Consider the following 23,871-nt stretch of genomic DNA (forward strand, 5'->3'; position numbering starts at 1 on the left):
AATTAACAAACACTTTTCTTTTAAAAATTCTAAAATCCTTATAATGTTTGTATTTGCCTGTTGTTATATCATTGCTTATCTGTTTTTTTGAATTTATTCATTACATGAATTCATAAATTAAAAAAAGAATAAGAGCAATATACTATGTTTAATAATGGTGAATATAATATTGTACAGATGTTTATTGTGCTGAAATTATTTATGTATTTAACATTTTACCTGATGGAGCTGGCCTCAAGTTAGCATTAGGGAGGTGGAGCAGCATCCATCAGTAATCAAGATAAGATACTGAGCAAGGATTGAGAGGACCATCTACCCAACTAAAGGGACTACAGAGATACACCAGCATGAATGTTAGCCTCAGGCTTCAGGTTTCATATTAATTCCTACTCAGGACTCTCAGGGAAATGAGAGCTTTGGTCTGAGACCAATTGATATAGTTCAGCAGAGGGAGAAGCCCCAACAATAGTAAAAAAAAAAAAAAAAAATCAATGATAAGAGTCCTGCCCCTATTATGCAAGCAAGATCAAGTGGGCGGGGCCGGAAGTGAATAATGGTCACTTCCGGCTCACTGGGCTGTGGATTCCAGGGTAAGGCCTGCAGAGGGAGGAGTTCTAGGAACCGCCAGGTTTCAAGGTGAATGTATGGGACACTCCTCTCCCAAAATAGAAACAGCCCCCTACTCTACCTACCGTGCCCCCAGTCCTGAACGGCCCAAAGCATAGCCATTAGGCTTATCACTCTCATACTTCCTCTTAGCACTCTGTGGGATGGGAAGCTCTAGTTGGAAGCAGGCTGCCTCAAGTCAGCAGAGGAAGGAGTCGAAGCATTGCTCAGAAGTAAAGACAATATCCTGAGTTAGAACTGAAGTAACGAACTCCCCCAGAACAGGGCCCCACCCTGCCCTTGCCTTGGGGGGTTCCTAAAGCATTTCTCCCAAGGGAACTAACAGAGACAGTCATTCTTGAAACCAAGGTAGAATCTAATGAGGCTGTATATATTTTCTCATTTTTCATCTTCTAGGGGTGACCTCTTCATCAATCCAACTGTTTATACTAAAGCCTGTTGTCCCTATCGGAGTTATTATGCCTCGAGGTCAGAAGAGTAAGCTCCGAGCCCGAGCAAAACGCCGCCAGGCCCGCAATGAGAACCAGGGTCTGGGAGCTGCTCAGGCCACTGAAACACAGGGAGAAGAGTCCAGACCCTCTGCCTATACTTTCTTTGAGAATAAACCCCAGAATGTTTCTGATCCTGGCATACCTGGAACTCCTAGGTTGCCTCAGGGAGTCCCCTCCACCACTAATCCTACTAAGACAGCTGACTCAAACATGGATTCAGATGAAGGTGCCCAAAGCCAAGATGAGGGAAGTTCAGATTCCTGTCAGGTTAGTCAGGGCTGGCGCAAAGACCCCTTAAACAAGAAAGTGGTTTTACTGGTACAGTTCCTAATAGACAAATATCAAAAGAAAGAGCTGATTACAAAGGCAGACATGTTGAAGTATGTTATCAAAAAGTATAAGTATCGCTTCAATGAGATCCTCAGGAGAGCCTCTGAGCACATGGAGCTGGCCTTTGGTGTTGACTTGAAGGAAGTGGATCCCATCAGGCACTACTATGCTCTTGTCAGCAAACTAGACTACACCCTTGATGGAACAATGGGTGATGAAGAGAACATGCCGAAGATGGGCCTCCTGATGATTGTACTGGGTGTGATCTTCATGAAAGGCAACTGTGCCCCTGAAGAGGAGATCTGGAATGTGCTGAATATGATGGGTGTATATGCTGATAGGAAGCACTTCATCTATGGGGAACCCAGGAAGGTCATCACTGAAGATTTGGTACAGCTAAAGTATCTGGAGTCCCAGCAGGTCCCAAACAGTGACCCTCCACGTTATGAATTCATGTGGGGACCAAGAGCCCATGCTGAAACTAGCAAGATGAAAATCCTAGAGTTCTTGGCCAAAATCCACGATACTACCCCCAATGCCTTCCCATCCTGGTATGAAGAAGCTTTGAAAGATGAGGAAGTGAGAGCCCGAGCCAGAGTAGCAGCGAGAGCTCACAATGCTGCTCTGGCCAGTTCACGTTCCAGGGCCATGGCCAGCAGCTTCTCCCATGCTAAGTGAAATCTGAGTCTGGTTCTTCACTTTTCATTGAAAAGGTCTGTCAACCTCCTAATAGTGGAGGGCAAGTTAGGGGCTAGAGGGAATAAGTGAGTATCATTTTACCTTCTTGTTGTATACTGGTAACTTGGAGTTTTTACCATTCTTTCCTTTTATTCTAGGTTATATTTCAAATATTGAAGTTTGAGGAAGATTATTTTCTTTGTGGATGAGAAGAACAATGAGCATTCTTAGTGGATGGCCAGGGTGGGTCTGAAGGGAAAACAGTGTGTATGTTTGTGTTTCTGTTCTAAATGCCTAATTCAGAGTATTGTGTTGTATTTTGAATGTTTCTTTTAATAGGCTTAAATACTTTAGAATATAAAATTATTAATGACTTTATTTACATATTTACTGATGTTTAATAGTCTTAAGATTAGGAGTTTTATTATTTTGTAAAACAAATTGGTAAATCTTTCATAGTGAACCAGAATAAGAAAACCTGGCAGTGGAATAGGCATTTCCTTCAAAATTGAAAAGAATTTGGCAATAAAATTTGAGGAATCAAGAAATAAAGAGGGGAAAAAATAAAAGATGTTCAGTTCCCAATTCCATTTCAGTTTGTTCTCTGAAAGATATGTAGATTTATTTAGCTTATTAAAAATATAGAAAAAAATAAATGTTTATAAACTAGACTTTGTGCTCACTGGCTCATTTGTTTTCCAATATTAATTGAGTATTTGCTCTTTGCAAGTCATTTTGTTAGAAATAGGGAAAGTTGGACACAAAACACCCAGCCCTGCTTAAAACTTTACAGTCAAATAACAGTAATCCTATAAGGAAAATGGTAAAGTACCTTCTAAGACCAAAAAGACAAGCAATGAGAAGGAAGTAGGAAGGGATTTGGAAAAAGTGAGGGAGGGTATCTGGTTACAAATAAGAAAGTAAAAATACCCTGAGTAAAGGCCCTTTGAGGCTTTGGGAAGCCATGGTCCTTGTGTGTGATACACAGTTAGCCTTCTGTACCAATGGGTTCCACACCCATGAATTCAATCAATCACAGCCCAAAATCATTTAGGAAAAAAACTGCATGTGTACTGAACATGTATAGATCTTTTCTTCTTATCCTTGTTCCCGAATGATACATTATAAGAACTGTTTGCATAGCATTTACTTTATATTAGGTATAAGTGATGGTGAGATGATTTAAAGTACACAGGATTACATAGGTATATGAAATCCTATGCTATTTTATATAAGGGACATGAGCATCCATGGATTATGATATCCTAAGGGACCAGTCCTCCAAGGATACTAAGGGATAATTGTACTTGTAAGCTGGGTATTGGCTAGATGAAGCTGTGAGACTTATGAGCAGAGATCAAACATTCATGATGTGTCTCAACACAGAAGGACAAAACCCTGGAAGGTAAACCTGTTCTTAAGAGCTAATTTGGTATCAAAAATAAACCAGAAGGAAATATTCTCCTCAGCCAGAAATGGATGGTGTCCTGGGCTATCTCATTCACATTTATTTGAACATACAATGCAAGCCAGTTGTTTTATACACACTGTCTCCAGGAAATATCTAAGAAATAAGAGTGGAACTGGATTGAAATAAGATACCTGGAAGCTACTGTCTTGGTTGTTCTTACCCTGAACTGAGACAGCTAGATCTCAATGCTTTAAAAGAACATTTTAGTCATCATGAGTGCAATCTGGAAAAATCCGATATGTGATGATGATGAAATGAATGAAAATATTAGTGTGGTTTGGAATGGAAAGATATCTGGGTGGGAAACTGTTGGTTCTTGACATAAATTTTGGAAACTCAAAATGCATACAACTGAGGAAGACTCTCCTCCACATTGTAAATGAAGCAACTTATCCTCAACTAAGGAAAGTTTTATTTAGACTTACTTTCTATGGAACATTATGAGCTAATTTGGTGTCCTGGAAAGCTATATATTCTCCTGAATTAGTAATAAATAAATTTCCCCAGAGGGGAGGGTAGTATCATTTGTGTTTAATCATATGCTAACTGCCATTCAGTAGATACACAATATTTTTCAGTCTCTCTGCTAAATGCTGTGTACCCATTACATATATCTGAATAATCTTACAAGACAGACCTTATAAGACATCATTTGCAGAACTTACCATGTTCTTAAGTTTACATGGCTGATAAATGATATTGCTGGAAATAGATTTTTTATCTAATCTGGCTAGAATTTTTCTAGAGTCCCCACTTCCACTTCTCCTAACTTGAGTCAGATCTTTTGGCTCTTAATTAACTACTATTCTCACTACTCCAAACATATTACAGAAAATTAAAATGACAGTACTCTCTAGCCAAAGTACAAAAGCAAGCCTAAAGAAAGAAGGTAAATATAAGAATTAGGCCTAAGGTACAGATTGTCTCTGGACTTCATTTTCTAAGGATCCTCTGTGCCTAGCTCCTGGTGTCCTTGAGAGTAGACTTTGACCAGATGCTGGCACATGAATCCTGTGCTAACACACTCTCATACTGTAGTATATCTTTCCCTGGCGTTTTCTCCAGTGTGCTTTCATGTCCAAACTGGAACCTTATCTGCTGACCAGTTCTTCACTGCCTTCTGTGAATGGTTCACACTTGCTTCCTATAAAACTGGTGGCTCAGAATCACCTGAACTTAGAGCATTCCAACTTCCTGCAGATGTCCCATCCCACATCTCTACAATAGGTTCAAAATCTATTTGAAATGAGTTGATTAGCATGTGATTTCTTATTTTTCATGGAAAATACTTGCTCTTGGGATGTAGCTGAATAAGCAATCTAAATATTGTCAGTAGAATTTTAAAGGGATATACTGTTCAATAGTGGCACCTGAATAAATACACACACGGTAAGCTTACATAGATGATAAAAAATTTTAGCCTCCCTCATTAAAGATGAGGAAGGCCATGAAAATGACTATATAACAAATACCTACTAAGGTTGAATTCCTTAAACCACCCTAGAGTTCTTTCAAGAAAAGCAGACATGCTATTATTTAACAGCAAAGAAAAAATAATTCACCATCCTTCTGCTGCCTCTTATTTCAGTACTTGCTCCAGAAGAGAATCCTGGTTTTTCCTTGTGCCTAATGACATTTGTAAAAGTGTCCTGCATATTCATTCATGTTGAGGTTTGTAGGATTCACAACTTAAGATTTTTACCAGCCACGATAGAAAGAACATTCTCAAAATACTGAGACTCTTAGAATTTATTTCAAAGGTCAATATAAGAAAGGTGCTACTGAGTGAAGAGGTTGAGCTTTTCCCTACTGAAATTTTATAGTTTCTTTTTGAAACTTGATGTGATCCTGAATTACAAAGCACCAATCTCTTAGTAGGCTCTCGAAATCAGTGGAGAATTTCAACCCAAATTTGACCTTCTTAGAAACCTCACCAGGAATAGAGGAAGATATTATAAATTCTAATAATTTCTCCTTTATCAAGCACCTCATCATGTTGAACCTTGTAGAATTTGTAAGATTGTGACATTGAACAAATAGGAATATATTCTCATCCTCTTGAGGCTAAATGCAGTGAGGTCAGTATAAAAAGGTGCTACTGAGTAAAAAAGTGAACCCCCCCCCCGCTGAGATTTCACTGAGTCTTTTCAAAAATTAATGCAAGAGTTAAAGGGAGATCAATAGAGCAGAGGTAGAGGATCAACGGGGAGAAAGGGAGGGAAAAAGAACAGAAATAAAACAAACCAAAATATGCTATATGTATGTATGAACTTATAATGATTTCCACTTCATAATGATAATGCATCAATGAAAAATGTGTTTGTAAAATGCAGTCTGTAAAAATTAAAAAATAATAAAGAAGAAAATATTTGTAAACAAGAAATTTCAGAAGAGTAGAGAAAAGGGAGCAGAGGGAGGAGATGAGGGAAGAGGAAAGTACTGGGGAATGTATTAGAGCAAATAGTGCTATGTGCACATATGAATATGTCACAATGAACCCCACTATTATAATTATAATGCACTCATAAAAATAGAAAAAAAATAATGCAATGCTGTATGAAAGCACCTGTCATGTAAGAGGCTGGCAAGGCAAATTTACCTCCTCAGAAAACTCCAAGTAAGAAAGGTATTATAACAAATTCTACTATTTGCCCTTTTATCAAGCATCTACTAGGTAACAGATTATGGAAGTTCAAGTGCTCATTCACATTGTGTCTTGCACTCCTTCCTGGGCTCATGTGAAGACTACCTTGCCCAATCTACCTGTCATTAGTAACTGCCCTTGTCAATGAAATAGGGATCCTTTAGGTGAGGAATCACATGTGTTTAGCAGTCTGTATCACTGGATCTTCTGTCAGTGAAGATTCCTACTTACTCACGTAAAATTTTAAAAATAATTTTTAGTTTACTGAAACATGTGGAGGAAACAAAGTGTGTCCCCCAGCTTCCATCCAACATACAAAACAATGTGGAAACAAATAAGCACCCATTAAAAAGTCAACAAAGATAAAACATACGTGTGTGTGTCTGAAGACCTGTAATGAGAGTGGCATATTATTCCCTCTGGGATGATCTCATGACCCTCCGTTCTATTTCATAGAACAAGTAGCACAGGCAGAGTCATCTGTCTTACATATACTTACATGAAACATTAACTGAAGTATCAATAATACATTAAAACATCAATTATATATATTATGGTAAATTAGCTTGCACTGGGATGGATAAGCCTTTCATGGGACAAATAGACTCCCCTTATCCTCTTAGTGCAACATTTCTTGCAATCTTCATATACCAACACTTACTCTGTTATTATGGCAATACTAAAAAGGTTGCTAGAAAAAGAATGATCTGGAAAATGGCTCAAGAATGTTAGTATGATTTTAATACAAGCTTATGCCTGGCTCTAGCTTGATCATAAACCATTTATGAACCTCTTTTGCATTCTGTGTAGTTCAGTAGATAAACAGATACCTACTCTGTAAATGAGGTACAGGAAAAGGAAAAAAACAAGAATGACCTATGCATATTTGTCTTGAAATAGTGCATGTACAGTGATACCGTTTATTGAACAGAGGAAGATGGGTTGTTGGTGATGGGGGTGAGAGTTCTCATTTGGCCATGTTAAGTTATTAATACATATTAAGCTTACAAGAAAGTATTAAGTAAGAAGTTTTATAAGATTGTAACATAGGTGAAATTCTATTCTAGAGAATAATTTGGGATTGATTGGAGTGTGAATGGCGTTTCAGAGAAGTAGATTGGTCTCCTTGGAAGAACAACATGTAGAGAAAAGGAAAAAAGAATCAGGACAAATTTGGATATTCCCCAGGAGTAATTTATCCAGCAGGGGAGAAGGTGGCAACACAGATGACATGAAAACCAGGTGAGATAGTATTGAAATTTCCTATGAGAAGAACTTGTTCCAATCATATTTATAGCTATTTTTAAAATTTAAGATGGTGGATCAATGTGGTAAAGAAGAATATTTTTTATGCTTTTGTTCTTTAAAAAAAAGTACATTCCACATAAGAAGTTATGAGTAGGAGAAAACGACTTTTATTGTTTTAAGTTATTCACCTTCAGGTTTTCTCTGTTGCATCAGTTCTCATTTAATTTATCTGATTAACGCACAGCTACTATTTTGTGTTTAAATGTATTGAAATATTGACTTATGAAGATAATACATATATACTTATTATGAAAAATTCTAGTGCAGATAAATTACAACATCTCCCCTTTCTCAAAATTCAGCCACCTCTTCAGAAATAATCACAATTAACAATCTGCTATGTGTCATTTTAAAAGATGATCTGAGGCTTTTTTCATATATAGAAGTGCTATAAAATTATTAAACTTTTAACACACATGGGTAACCATGCACATACCATTCTGCTTCTTGACCTTGTTGCTTAGTAAAGTGAATGCAGAATATTTCCATGACAGCATAGAGATCCACCCACTCTGGAATTCTAAAGTATGTGTGATAATTCATTTAATCATTTTGCTTTTAATGGAACTTCAAGTTATTTACCACTTGTTTCTATAATTAGTAAAATTGAAATCAACAACTTGGACATGAAATCCTGGGTGAAAGTGTATATGTTTTCTAAGAAGTCACAGCAAAACACAAATTGGGTTAAAGTTAAAGAGTATAAAGATTTAAAATATATACAATATTTGGGAGTTCCTAAAATATTATGCCAATTCTTAGTTTAAGGTGTGTGTGAATGACTTGATTATAGGTATTCATCATTCTTTACAATTTTGTTAAACTTTGGGGTGAAAGATACTGTCTTGTTATTTTAAGCACACGGAGCTGGTCTTTGGTCCTTGAATTGAAGGATGTTGACCCTACCAGTCTCTTTTCCCATGTCTTCTGGCTTCCTGTGTCAGCAAGTTATAACTCTAAAAGAAGAGAAGTTTGGTGGTAAGGGGCTTCCCACAAGTAATCTCTTTTGATGATTCAACTGGGCATGGTCTTCCTGATGAGCAATCACCTTCCTGAGGAGGAAGTATGTGAATTCCTGATTATCACAATGATGCAGATTGAAAGGATGTATTTCATCTAAGGATATCCAGGAAGCTCCCCAGAGATATGATACAGGAGATATACCTGGAGTACCAGCAAGTGCCGAAAATTGATTCTCTATACTATGAATTTTTGTGGGGTCCCAGAACCCATGCTGAAACAAGCAAAATAAGAGTCCTAGAAGTTTTGACCAAAATCAATGTTACCACCTCTGGTTCTTTCCCAAATCTGTATCAAGAGGTTTTGAGAGACCAGGAAGAAAGCAGGACTGAAACTGGCAATACATGTTCCACAGATATGATCAACTACTTTTCCCACTTGTAATGAGTCTGAGATAATTTATGTACTTTGTGATTGAAGAGAGTTATCAGCATTCTAAGTAGTGGCATATTGGACTGAAGGGAACACAGGATCTATCATTTTGCCTTCCTGCAATTTCTTGGAGATTTTTGTCTCTTTTTTTTCTTTCTTTCTCTTTCAAGCATTTCTTCATTCATTCCTTTACTCATTGGTTCATACTTTCTAGTTAATTTGATTGTTCTCTCTTTTAATAGGAATTTTAAAAAGCTTTAGAATATAATTATATGAATCATCACTTTAATTATGTATCTGTCACTGTGTATCAGTTTTAAGAGTAAAAACTATGCTATTTTTAAAAAGCAAATTTGGAAATCTTCCATCCTATTTTATTATACAGAACAGGATAACACAGTATCAAGTAGGTGTTTCTCTGGAAATACAAAATAACTCAGTAGTAAAGATTAAGGATTGAGTAAATAGATGTAAATAAAATGAAATATTACACACTGAATAGGACAGATGACTTGTCTCTTCAGTTTCACAGGTTCACATATAGAGAGTATATTCATCTGATGTGCCTAATAAACTATCCTACACCCTAGCAGCCTGCAGCTGGACCTCATTTAGATAAGACTTGGAATTTTAGAGGATGTTATAATGGAGTCAGACTTCCTGGGATATTGGAGGAAGGTGAATACATTTTGCATAAGGTGAGGAGAGGGCACTTTGGGCAACAGAAGATAGAATGGCTAATAATTTCATGGGGTTCCCATTGGCTCTACCTTAGTGTTCATGATTTTGTATGCTCGTATCTTTGAGTGTGGTTAGTCCTGTGACTTGCTTTTAACCAGTAGATTATGGGGAATGTGATAAGATATCATGTCCATGATTACATTACATGTGTTAAGAGATGATTAGAAATAAAATATTCTGATTTTAAAAATCCTCTGCACAAAATATGACATATAAAAAACAAATTCAGCCTCAGTAAGGAGAAGTTTTTTTTTTTCTTAAAAAAGAATTAATGCTGGTATGGAAAGTGACTTTTACAATAAGGGGAAGGGGACCTCACTGTAATAGGGAGAACACAGAGGCTATAGGATTGACAAGTATCTCAACAGTTAGCAAAAATATTTATTTCTTTAAAATGTAATTGTAAATATTTAGGAGATACAGTATAGCATTTCAATGATAAGATCAGAGTAACCTGAGACATATATCATTTCTTCATGTCGGGAACATGCAATACTCTATAAGTTACATGGAAACATTCAAATAATTGTTGTCCACTATAGTAATCCTACAGTGCTATAAAACATTATTTTAAAGGGAAGAGTAAATAAAAGCTAGAAAGATCCAGGTGTGTGAGGAAGTAGGGTGAAAGTGTTATGTGTAGATCACAGAATATTTTATTCCAAAACCAACCTATTCTCAAGAAGGGTTTTATGCTGGCTCAGATGATGTTATGACAAAGTCGGGAGCCTGGAGAAAGAAGAAATGCTTAACAAGTTTGGTAAAAAACATTTTGTTTTCATTGAACATCAAGACCAAGTGGTTCAGTTAATCATGTATAAGACAAAGAAAGGGAATACTGAGGGTGTATTCATAAATCTTATATAAGTCAGGTGGGCAGGAATGTTTCACTGCAGTAAGCCTTTTCCTGGAATATCAAGAAAGTAGGGGGATTTTTAAATCTTCACTGGTTTTAAAAGATTACAGGACTTAGGTAAAATTCAACATTATCATATAGTAATGAAAAAAGTTTTATTATTGAATAATCATTAACCTGGAATATGATGCAGATTATAGGCAATTTGCAGAAGAGATAAAACAGAAAGAAATTCCTTTTATTTATATATCCAAGCAAACAACCTATGTCATGCTGATCCTTAAGATAAAAGACAACCAGTCCTAAGTGAAAGGGTTGGATGGCACCATTGGTCACACTCAGTTATTCCTAAATTCATATAGTAATTTGGGTGGCTAATTGTGTCACCCAAAGGGAAAACATTCCTGGCTAATAAAACTGGCAAGAGGTTTATTCAGCTTTTAAAAGAGAAAAGTTTTACATTTACAAGTGTTCTAAAGTAAAAACCCTAAGGAAAAAATAGTGGGGAAAAAAACTCATTCTTCTTGTTTTGTATTTTTTTTTATAACAAAGTATCAGCTTTGCATTGCTCTTAAGTCTCTGAGGATACCAGCAGATCACAAAAGCATCTACATACAAAATAAATATAAAAATCTCTAATTTCTCTACATTTTCCTACAAATGATTATAGAAATTGGTAGGAGTCACAAAACCCTTGAGGAATTCATTGCCATAAATAGTAGACTCCCATGTAATAAAATACAAATAAGAATACAGTTCTATGATTAAGAAAACAGAGAGGAAGGCTGGGGTTGTAGCTCTACTGAGCACCTGCTTTGCATGTATGAGACATTGGGTTCAAGTCTCAGCACCACATAAAAATAAATAAAGGTACTATGTCCATCTATAATTAAAAATATTTTTTAAAAGGAGAAAACAGAGGGATTAAAAACCAATCATAGATTAATGATACAAAACATTGGAGATAATGATATTCAAGTAACAAGTCAGCATATATGCATGGTTATAGGCTAAATGGGTTAATGGAACAATGCATTTAATTCATTTAATTTCTAGATAATGGTCAACCTCTTTTATAAAAATCTACATCAAAAAGTGTAACTTCTGCTCTTTTCAGCTAGAGCTGAACAATGGGCATTTCACAGGACAACTGGCACAAGTTCCACAAGACAAAGTCCTAACACAATAAGTAGTAGTATGAGATAGGATGCCCTGCTGCCAACACTGAAATTGGTCCCTGTTGCATTAACAAAGTCCATGTGGGAGAAGGTACCAAGACTCACTGTGCCCTGAGGCTGCACTTGAGGAACTTCTCTTGGACCTCTGAGTGTTGACTCACAAAATGAGGACCACTGATGTTGTCTACAATACATCCAATAATGATCTGGTATGCCCCTAGACCCTGGTGAAGAACTGCTTTATGCTCATTGACAGTACACCATACCTATAGTGGTATGAGTCTGATTACTCACTGCCCATGGGCTGCAAGAGGGTGGCCAAGTTGACACCTGAGGAGGAAGAGATTCTAAACAAACAAACTAGTAAAGAAAATTCAAAAGAAATGCAATGAGAGGAAAACAGTTGGAAATTGAGTAGTCTTTTGGAGGAGCAGTTCTAGCAGGGCAAGCTTCTTGCATACATTGTGTCAAAACTGGGCCAATGTGTCCCGGCAAAAGGCTGTGTGCACAAGAGGGCAAGGAGCTGGAGTTCTTCTATCTAATGAAAATCAAGTCAAAGAAAGGAAATGAGTCCTCCTCCCTCCTGAATTAGCTCATGTAAAAAAGGTGTTTATTATTCTATATCTAAAATAATATAAAATTACCTTCCTTCTTTATTGGAAGTATGGGAACATTACAAGGCAACAGCTCTAGTCTTTATTTTTATAATCCCCCCTTTTCTCATTATTTTATAATCAGTTTTATTCCTTTTAATGAAGCTCTCAACAAAAGACATTGTGCCCATGGCTAGGTCTTTTCCTTTTGGTAAACTATTTTTATTAGTCTATGCCAAAAGTAAATAAGTATCATTATCTCCTTTGGATCAAAGTAATACATAGATTTGTTTCAGTTGGGTGTGCTTTTCCAGCATGGTATAATACTGTCATGTCCTGCCACATTTTTTTTTCATAAAGTATGTTATAATAATACTTGATGCCTTTTTCACCAAGGAATTCCTCAGACACTCCATTTAGAAAACTGAATAAAGATCAGAATGGAAATAAATAGAAAATTTTAAAAGTCAACAAACCAAAGAAGTAGTTCTTTGAAAAGCTAAAACAGACAAATGATTAATAACCTAAAATAAAAAGGCTCACATCAGGAAGAAATGGGGAAAATTATATTTGATACCATGGAAACACAATCAATAGAGATTATTCTGAACAAGGATATAACAAATTTGATAATCTAGATTAAATGGATAGTTTTCTAGGCACATATACCTTACCAAATAAGAATCATGAAGTAATAAAAAACCTAAACAGATGAATCACAAGCAATGATGAAATAAATACTTGTGAATCATTAATAAAAATGTCCCATCAAAGAAAAGCCCAAGATCACATGGCTTCACATCTAAATTCTGCCAAATATTTAAAGAAAAGCTAGTACCAATTCTCCTTAAGATATTCCAAAAATAAGAAGAGGAAAGAATTCATCCAGCTCTTCGCTGAATGTACCTTATTGGATATCTAGTTTTCTCTGATCCTAAAGGTAAAGCCATCCTGGATTCCACAATGTCTGAGTCAATTCTTTGGGTTCTATCTTTAAAGAATATACTACTTCCATGGCTTATTAATTGGCACTGTCTTTGTAAACAACAAAAAAGTCAAACAAAAACACTAGCATGAAATTTATACTTTAGGTTTTTCAAGATGGTGGAATAGAGGTCATCACATTCCTGGCTACTCCATGGTGTGAAACCAAGGAAGAAGACAGGGAGTTTCTCAGTAAGGTGGGTGAACAAAAAAAGGGAGGGATTTTACTGGAATTTAATACTGGAGACTCAAAGCAGATCAGGGACTCAGGAGGTTGGATATAATATGGAAGAAATACCCAGTGCCACAGCCACCCCTCCTGTGACCAGAGGCACCAGAGCAGTCCCTCCATGAGCAAAGTGGAGGGATAAGGGAATTAAAGGAACCCACATTTTTAGGAGGACTAAAGTATGTCTGAGTAGAGAGTATAGAGACAAAAGACAACTAAACTGAAAGATGCTGCACAATATCCTTGTGTGGGAAGGTATACAAACATGAAAAGAAATCAAACTATCCCTATTTGCTGATGACATGATTCTATATTTAGAAGATATAAGAAACTCCACCAGAAAACTTCTAGAACTCATTAATGAAGTAAGAAAAAGAGCAGAATATAAAATTGTCACCCATTAATCAATTGCTTTCCTATATATCAGTGATGAATGCAATAGAACAGAAATTAGGAAAAGTACCCCATTCACAGTAACCAGAAAACTTTTAGATCTCATAAGTGAATTCAGTAAAGTAGCAGGTTACAAGATCAATGCTCATAAGTCCAATGCATTTTTATACATAAGTGATGAATCTTCAGAAAGAGAAGTTAGGAAAACTACCCCAATCACAATAGCATCGAAAAAAATAAAATACTTGGGAATCAATCTCACAAAAGAGGTGAAATACCTCTAAAATAAAAACTACAGAACACTAAAGAAATAAATAGGAGAAGACCTTAGAAGATGGGATAGGCAGAATATTTTCAAAATGGTCATACTACTAAATGCACTATACATATTTAATATAATCCCTATTAAAATTGCAATGATAGTCTCCAGTGCCACCCATTAACCAGCAAAGGCCGTAATTTCATTCTTCTTTATGGATGATTCATATTCCATTATGTATGTATACCACATTTTCTTTATTCATTCATCTGTTAAGGCACCTAGGTTGGTTCCATAGCCTGACTGTTGTGCATTAAGTTTCAATAATCATTGATGTGGCCATGTCACTATATTATGCTGATTTTAAGTACTTGGGGTATAAATCAATGAGTGGGACAACTGGGACAAATGGTGGGTGGTTGCATTCCAAGTTTTCTGAGGAATCTCCATACTTCTTTCCAGAGTGGTCGTACCAATTTGCATTCTCACCAGCAATGTATGAGTGTATCTTTCTCCCCACATCTTTGCCAACGTTTACTCCTACTTGAATTCTTGATAACTGCCATTCTGACTAGAGTGAGATGAAATCTCACTACAGTTTTAATTTGCATTTCTCTAATTACTAGAGATGTTGAACATTTTTTCATATATTTGTTGACCAATTCTATTTCTTCTTATGTGAAGGTAACATCCTTCACATAAGAATTGGAGACTATCATGCTAAGTAAAATAAGCTAATCCCAATAAACCAAAGGCTGAATGTTCTACCTAATATGTGGGTGCTAAGTCAAAGTAAGTAGGGAAGAGGAAAGAATAGAAGTTCACTGAATTAGACAAAAGGGAATGAAGGAAAGGAAGATAGGAACAGGAAAGACAGGAGAATGAATTGGACATAACTTTCCTATTAAGAATATAGGGGCTTGGGGATATAGCTCAGTTGGTAGAATGCTTGTCTTGCACGCACAGGGCACTGGGTGCAATCCCCAGCACTGAAAAAAAGAAATATATATACATATATAACTGGCCAGGTATGGCAACACATACCTGTAATCCCAGTGGCTCGGGAGGCCGAGGCAGAATAATTGTGAGTTCAAAAACAGCATCAGCAATGGTGAGATAAAAAGCAACTCAGTGAGACCCTGTCACTAAATAAAATAAAAATAGGGCTGGGGATGTGTCCCAGTGGTGGAATGCCCCTGAGTTCAATCCCTGGTACCAAAAATACAGAACAAAACATTATCAGTGTAACTCCACATCACATATAACCAAAAATATGGGAAGCCATACTCTATGCCTGATATGTCAAAATACATTCTACTGTCAAGTATAACTAAAAAGAACAAATAAAATTTTCAAAAAAATTTCAATGATATTCTCATAGAACTAGAAAAGGCAGTCATGAAATTCATTTGAAAAAATAAGAAACCTAGAATAGCAAAAGCAGTCCTTAGCAAGAAGAGTGAAGCAGAAGGCATTACAACACCGGACCTTAAATTATACTATAGGGCTATAGTAACAAAAATGGCATGGTATTGACACCAAAATAGACAGGTAGAGCGAGGATACAGAATAGAAGACACAGAGACAAACCCACATAAATATATCTCATACTTGAGACAGGTGACAAAAACATACATTTGATAAAAGATAGCCTCTTCAACAAATGTTCTAGGAAAACTGGAAATCCATATGCAGCAAATGAAATTAAACCTCTACCTCTTATCCTGCACAAAACTCAACTCATAGTAGATCAAGGACTTAGACTTTAGATAAGAGACCCTGTGCCTACTAGAAGAAAAAGTAGGTCCTATTCTCCATCAAATCAGTGTGAGAATCGAATTCCTCAACAAGACTCCTAAAGTGGAAGAAGTTAAATCAAGAGACAACAAATGGGATGATATGAAACTAAATAACTTCTTCACAGTGAAGAAAACAATGAAGAATGTGAAGAGAGAGCTTATAGGAGAAAATCTTAGCTACTGGCACTTCAGATAGAGTGTTGATCTCTGGATATATAAAGAAGTCAAAAAACTTAACACCAAAAAGCCAAATAACCCAGTCAATAAATGGGCAAAGGAACTGAACAGGTGCTTCACAGAAGAAGAAATACAATCAGTCAACAAATATATGAAAAAATGTTTAACATCTCTAGCAATTAGAGAGATACAAATAAAAAACTACACTGAGATTTCATTTCACTCAACTCAGAATAGCAAATATCAAAAATAAAAGTAATAAATAAAGTAATAAATGCTGGTGAGAATGTGGGGAAAATGGTACATTCGTACATTGTGGGAGGGACTGCAAATTGGCACAACCACTCTGGAAAGCAGTATAGAGATTTCTCAGAAAACATGGAATGCAACCATCATTTGACCCAACTATCATACTCTGGTTTATACCCAAAGGACTTAACAATCAGCAAACTATAGTGACACAGTCACATCAGTATTTATTAGCAGCTCAATTCACAACAACTAAGCTATAGAACCAACCTAGGTGCCCTTCAACAGATGAATGAATAAAGAAAATGTGGTACATATAATCAATGTAATATGACTCATGCATAAAGAAGAATGAAATTATGGCATTTCCTAGTAAATGGATGGAATTGGAGAATATCATGCTAAGTGAAATAAGCCAATCCCCAAAGAAACAAAGGCAGAATGTTCTCTCTGATATCTGAATGCTAACACAATAAGGGGGAGGGGATAATCAAAATACAGTAGATTAGACAAAGGGGAATGAAGAGAAGGGAGGGAAGGGGAGATAGGAATAGGAAGGACAGTAGAATGAATCAGACATTCCTTTCCTATGTTCATATATGAATATATGACCAGTGTAACTCCACATCATGGACAACTAAAAGAATGGGAAGTTATACTCCATGTATGTATAACATGTCAAAATACATTCTACTGTCGTATACACCTAAAAAGAATTTAAAAAAAAATTTAAACTCTAGGCCAGAGCCAAATTTGAGGGTGATTTCCAAATATACCTTAAGTATGAAATTAAGCCAAATGGTCAAACTGATATCCACTTTCAATATGTTTATTCAACTTAGTGCGAGAAGTCTTAGTCAGAGCAATCGGGCAAGAGAAAGAAACAAAGGGAAACTGTTGTCACTTTTTTTGTCATTGGTGGTGGTGTTGCTGTAACATTACCTGACAATACCAACTTGAAGGAGGAAAGATTCATTTTGTTTCATGGTTTCAGGGGTTTCAATTGATGATCAGCTGGCTCCATTGCTTTGGGTTTAAAGTGAGGCTGCACATCATTGCAGAATATGATGTTGGAGAAAAGCTTCTGTTTTTGATGGCCAAACTGCAGGAAGAGAAAGGGACTCTAGAGAGGATAAACCCTTCCAAGGGATGTAAACAGTGTCCTACTTCCTCCAACTAGGTCCCACCTCCCTGTAGTTCATGAAGTCATCAATAGATTAATCCACTCATGAGGTTAGAAACCTCATGATCTGATCACTTTCCAAAAGCCTGACTTTTGAACACGAGATTTTTGACATTCTAGATCTAAACATCCAAATTGAAAAAGAAGTCAAATTGTCACTGTTTGCAGAAGACATGATCTTATCTATAGAAAACTATGATCGCCCACCGCCCGCGGGGACAATCACAACACGTACGCTCTTGTTCATCACAGGAACCAAAAAAGGCTTTATTCTACAAGTCTCAGACTTATATTGAGAACATCAGCCTATCAGAGAGTAGACTACCAGGAAAGTCAGCCTATCAAGAAACAGTCTCCAGGCAGATACCAGGATTGCCTCATGTACAACAGCCAACCAGAGTTACTTCCTAAAACTTGTATATGAGTGCAGCTATGTCTGGCAAGCTGCCAGGCGCCATCTTAGAGATCAGGCCACGGTGCGGCTCTGGGGCCCTCAGAGCCCGCCCCTGACATCTCCCCCTTATTCTTTAAATAAAGAAAAGATGACTTGGGACCATGCCTGTCTTAGGTTGTCCATGGCAAATTACATCCTTACCTGTCATTGGAATTCTGACCTCCAGGCGTCAGAACCCTGTCTTAGGTTGGTATGCATTTCCACGGATCTTACCCGTCTTTGACTACTGGTCCAGCATGCTTAGCCATACTTGGGGGGAGGTGCCTGTCTCAATGCTGTCAAAGTCTGTACTATAACCCAACCCGCTGATGACATCAGGCATCTTGGCGAGCTCTGATTTGGCTGCGTATAACATAGGCTATCCCTAAGCAGATAATAATCAGAACAGCTACTGTTCCAGCCCACTGTTTTGTCAATCCCAGGGCTTTAGATAACAAAGAGAACATCTCGGATACCGATGCAACTTGAACCCTGGTGGCATTGACTCTGAGGATTTCAGCTCATAGCTGACTGGTTAAATTATCAAACGTAGATGACCAATTACCAGTAAGGTAGACAGAGAGAATTTTAGATAACATAACCACAGAGCTAAGGTTATTATAAGCAATAGGGGTGACACACACTGCTCTTAAAGGATAAACACATCCCAGTCCCAAAAGTTCTTGCAAGATATCCACTTGTTCTTGTAATAAGTCCACTCTTTGATTACAAGGAGTATGCCTGCTGTTAGATGTTGGTTTAGGGTCTCTTTAGTCTGTAAGACTGCAGCTGTATTTTCGGCCAAGTGATTGTTGTTGCTGTCTGTATGGTTGTGTCAATGCTACTGCTGCTGCGGTTGCGGCTGCCACTGCAGAGACTGCTACCATGGCGACCACGGCCACTATGATGCCAAAATCTCTCTTGTCTCTAGATAGTAGTACTGGCAGTTCTGTACCTGTAACAGAGACTGGGACTGGTAGGAAGGTAGGAACACACATTAAGACTGCCAGTGGGAACCTAGAAGCATTCCAACATTGAGAGAGATAGCATCCTAAGAGACTAAAAAGAGGTTGTAAGTTAGTTCAAGGGGGGCTACGAGCATCATGGTCATCAGAAGTATGTTGGTCTGAGTTACTTGTTGGTAGCGTTGGCACTGGTCGAGTTAGTCGCTCAGGAACCCAGATAGGCGATGTTTTATCCTGTGGAAACACACAAACCGAGCCGTGGCTCCAGTAAAGCACCGGGTCCGGGCCGTTCCATTGTCCTGTAAGAACATCCTTCCATTTTACCGTTGCTCTATCATGTTGTTTATGATTTGCCATGTCTCTCAGCGGCACAGTGACCCTCATTATCCAGAGTTAAAAATTTTTAAAATAAAGAGGCAAAGAGAAAGTTTATCTTTAGGGGACCTGAAGGTCTCCCCTATTCCCTCTTTTTGTTTATTTACAGACTTTCTTAGCACTTATTTAGACCCTCATGTATTTTATCACATAAGCACTTTCTTACCCAGAAACATTTTGTTTTTCACTAGATATATTTCCATATCTAGAACCTTTTATTTTCTCTTTCCTATTTGTTGACCCCTTTTTGTTCACATTATGAAACAACTCTTATGAAATTTCTGAATTTAGATAAATTACTCTATTTTAACAAGATTAAATATTTTGTTATTTATAGTACTCTAATTGAAACACAGTTGAAACTTTTAGAACCCTTTGTGTATAGAATTGTACCTGTTAGGACATAACTCTTAGTAACCTTGTTTTTAGTTTAGTGATGACACAAAACAATTTTCTCTACAAACACATTTGAGTAATCCCATGCATGTAAATTCTAATTCACTTATTTTCTTAAAAAAAAACAAGATATTAGACAAGTGTCCTGAACAGTATTTTCCAGCTTTTTCTTGTTGGAGGAAAGTCCTAGAAAAATTGATGTTAGACATTTTATAAACATCAACATTATATTAGTTTGACCACCTCGAGACTTGCAAGTTATTTTCAAGACATTTTACTTCTATTCGTTTACCCAATTTAAATCGAACCTTTTTAAATCACGTGAATTAAAAGTATCTGGATCCATTTTTAAATTTTAATTTTAGAAGCGCTCAGTTTTGATACAGACAAAACATGACATCAGACAGCACGACATACAAATAACACAAAATCAAAGGCCTTGTAACTTTATAGGTGAATCTCCATTGCAATGTAACAGATGTTCAAAAACTCTAGTTGAATAAAAAATAGAACTGATCAAAAAAATCATGAGCTCAAAAAAAAATGTAGAGTTCAAAAAAAATGAGTCCTGGAAAAATGAAGCGGCCATCAAGTACTTTAGTAAAGCACCATAAAATTTACTTTTGCTGGAGTTCAGGTAAGACTTTTTGCTCTTTTTTTTTTTTTTTTTTTTTTCTTTTTCTTGGGTTTGAGACCGGTCTCCTACTGAGCCTTCAGGCTTTCTCTATTTACATTTCAATGTAAGCCTTGACTGAGATTTGGATCTGAAAGGGGAGAAAATGTTCCAGCAGAAACTTGATGCCTAGGGCATTTTAACCCTTAATCCTGGTTAGTAATCAATTCAGGTTTGGATGCAGAAAATTGTGAAACAATTATCTCCCAATATTTGTGGGGACTGGGGCTACTATATCATACTCCTTACTAGGACATGCCACTGATGGTTGGGCTGGTTACTCCCTCCACACCGGCATATGTGGGACCTCATGGCAAGAGGACTAGGTGGGCTGGGTGGGGCGAAGTTGGGGGAAGAGAAGGAATTAGCATAGAAGCGCAAGAAAGAAGAGACTTGAAGATAAGGAATCCCTTTCCATCTGCCGGCTCGCTTGTGGAAGCTGTGTGCCAATATAAAGGTCTCCCAATGTTGTTTACTATGTGGCAAGTTTCTGGAAGGAGATGCAACGGGAGGAGCCGGCGGTTCTTTAGGCGGCGGCTCTTTGGGGAGAAACTTGGAGCCCCCTTTGGGAGGTCCTGGAGAGAAGCAGGCCTTAAGGGCAGATAACGTAGGGCAGACTCCTAATGGGGGACCCTCCCCTAAACTGATTTCCCTCTTCCTAACAAGTTGTTCCTCACACCCAGTTTCATTTTCCTTGTCTGTCTCTGATCTTATTGACGCCCTTTCTGATGCTTTAGACCTTTCCTCTTTTATTTCCTCCAAAACCTCTTCCCCTTGTTTTATGGCCTCTCTGCATTTGGTTCAGGCTGTTTTAGTTTCAAGAGGAATTCCATTGGCCCGGAGCAAATCCTTTAAGGGACCTTCCATGCACATTCGTGACATTTCAGTGCCCATATTTCTCTATTAAACTAACAGAATGCAAAGCACTTTAACTAGCAAAACAAAAGCGAAAGCACTTACACTCAATCTCCGTTGCTTATCCCGCGAACTTTAACTCGTCGCTTTTCCCGTGAACTTTAACTTGTCGCTTTTCCCGCGAACTTTAACCTGGCCAGACTGTACTTTACTTTCCCTGTATTTACCTGATCAGTTTCTTCTTTATAACTCGAGGTCCCGGGTTTCGGCACCACTTATGATCGCCCACCGCCCGCAGGGACAATCACAACACGTACGCTCTTGTTCATCACAGGAACCAAAAAAGGCTTTATTCCACAAGTCTCAGACTTATATTGAGAACATCAGCCTATCAGAGAGTAGACTACCAGGAAAGTCAGCCTATCAAGGAACAGTCTCCAGGCAGATACCAGGATTGCCTCATGTACAATAGCCAACCAGAGTTACTTCCTAAAACTTGTATATGAGTGCAGCTATGTCTGGCAAGCTGCCAGGCGCCATCTTAGAGATCAGGCCACGGTGCGGCTCTGGGGCCCTCAGAGCCCGCCCCTGACAGAAAACCATGTTTATATACCACAGTTTCTTTATCCATTCTTCTGTTGAAGGGCATCTAGGTTGGTTCCATATTTTAGCTATTGTGAATTGAGTTGCTATAAACATTGATGTAGCTCCGTTAATGTAGTATGCTAATTTTAAGTCCTTTGGGTATAAACCAAGGGGTGGGAGAGCTGGGCCAAAGGTGGGTACACTCCAAGTTTTCTGAGGATTTTCCATACTGCTTTCCAGAGTGGCTTCACCAATTTGCAAGTCCACCAGCAATGAACATGTGTGCTGTTCATTATTATTGTTTGAGTTCTTGATAATAGTCATTCTAAGTGGAGTAAGATGATATTATTCAGCCATAAAGAATAATAATATTATGGCACTTGCAAATAAATGGATGGAATTGGAGAATATAATGGTAAATGAGATAAGCCAAGCCCAAAAAACCAAAGGTTGAACGTTTTCCCTGAAAAGTGGATGATTATATATAATGGGGGAGGTGGGGTGGTGTGTGAGAGAAGAATGTAGGTACTTTAGATTATGTAGAGGGAAATGAGAGGGAGGGGGATATAAAAATGGTGGAATGAGACAGACATCATTACCCTACATACATGTATGATTACACAAATGGTATGAATCTACATCATGCACAACCATAGAAATGAAATGATGTACCCCATTTGTGTACAATGAATCAAAAAGCAATCTGTAAAATATAAAAAATAAATAATTTTTAAAAAACCATGTTGACTCCATGATATAAGCTTTTAGAACTAATAAATTAATTCAAAGTTGCAGGGTACAAAATAAACAGAGAAATCAATACCATTGGAATATGCCATTAGTTAATTTCCCAAAATTATGAAAGAAATCCCATTTACACACTAGGAAAATATGTAGGAAGGAGGTACTTCCCACTTGCTCTGCTATTTGTAATTTGAAGGACAGGAAGATGGCTTTATAATAAGGTAGGTGTGTGAAGAAAATCACCATATGTATCATTATTTATCTATCAGAGATTTGGAGAAGCCTAGAGATACTGGTGTAGTTGAGGTAGTGAAGAGAGAGCATAAGGAAATTCAGCCAGTAGGATAAGTGGTTTCATATAACCACAAAGAACGGGGCAACATAGGTGAACAAAGAAACATAGCAGAGAAACTTGTCACACAAACTGTGTGTTATTCAATCTATAAATAAAGAAGATAGGGGAAGATCCAGTCCAAAGTCTTCACACAAAATCTTTTTGGGGGAGATAGGGATTGAACTCAGGGGCACTCAACCACTAAGTCACATCACCAGCCCCTTTTAGTATTTATTATTTAGAGACAGTGTCTCACTTTGTTGCTTAGTGCCTTGCTCTTGCTGAGGGTGGCTTTAAACTGGTGATCCTCCTGCCTCGGCCTCCCAAGCAGCTGGGATTACAGGAATGAGTTACCACGCTCAGCCTTTATACTGAATCTTATTCCTCTGGGAACTCGAGTACTTAACAAATACTTATAATCTCAGCCTGTGCTTACTGCATGACCAAAAGTGCACCCGGCAAATTATGATCTCAAAAAGTTATAAAGAAAAGTAGATCCATGTGGGTTCAAGACAGAAGTACAGAGAAGAATGCAATCTGCTCTTACTTTGAGCTCCATAGTGTGTGAATAACCAGTGGAAAATGATTGAAGAAATTGTGTAGGCAGGCACACATGATTACACTGTGGATAGGAGAGTGTAAATTGATTTCCTTTAGAGCTTTATTGCAGGAATAGCTCTATTGCAGCTGAGAAGGATAGGAGGGGAGACCAATCAGGTGGATATAATTAAATTCATACAGAGACTTAGAAATTCATACTTGGGTAGTAGGCAGGCTATAGGAAACCTGCCTTTCACTATATACTCAGACTGGTCTGTCACCTTGCCCCACAAATAGAACTCAAGGGATATGGTAGAATCCTAGATGCCCAGCTGAGATTGACATCTATTCAGCTGGAAGGCTGCAACGATTTAAGTGCTCCCAAATAA

At 37.5% G+C, this 23,871-nt stretch overlaps 1 protein-coding gene and 1 pseudogene across 1 annotated transcript; both read left to right on the plus strand.

The window, feature by feature from the left end:
• The first annotated feature begins 1,085 nt into the window (after positions 1–1,085).
• Positions 1,086–2,126, plus strand: LOC124972430 (melanoma-associated antigen B18-like). Its single transcript, XM_047536839.1, has one exon. It carries the CDS (start codon positions 1,086–1,088, stop codon positions 2,124–2,126), a length of 1,041 nt encoding a protein of 346 aa, XP_047392795.1.
• A 9,542-nt stretch (positions 2,127–11,668) lies between these two features.
• On the plus strand, positions 11,669–12,308 carry LOC124972295 (40S ribosomal protein S8-like; annotated as a pseudogene).
• Positions 12,309–23,871: the final 11,563 nt, after the last annotated feature.

This window comes from Sciurus carolinensis, chromosome X (assembly GCF_902686445.1).
Source record: "Sciurus carolinensis chromosome X, mSciCar1.2, whole genome shotgun sequence".
NCBI classification, from domain to species: domain Eukaryota; kingdom Metazoa; phylum Chordata; class Mammalia; order Rodentia; family Sciuridae; genus Sciurus; species Sciurus carolinensis.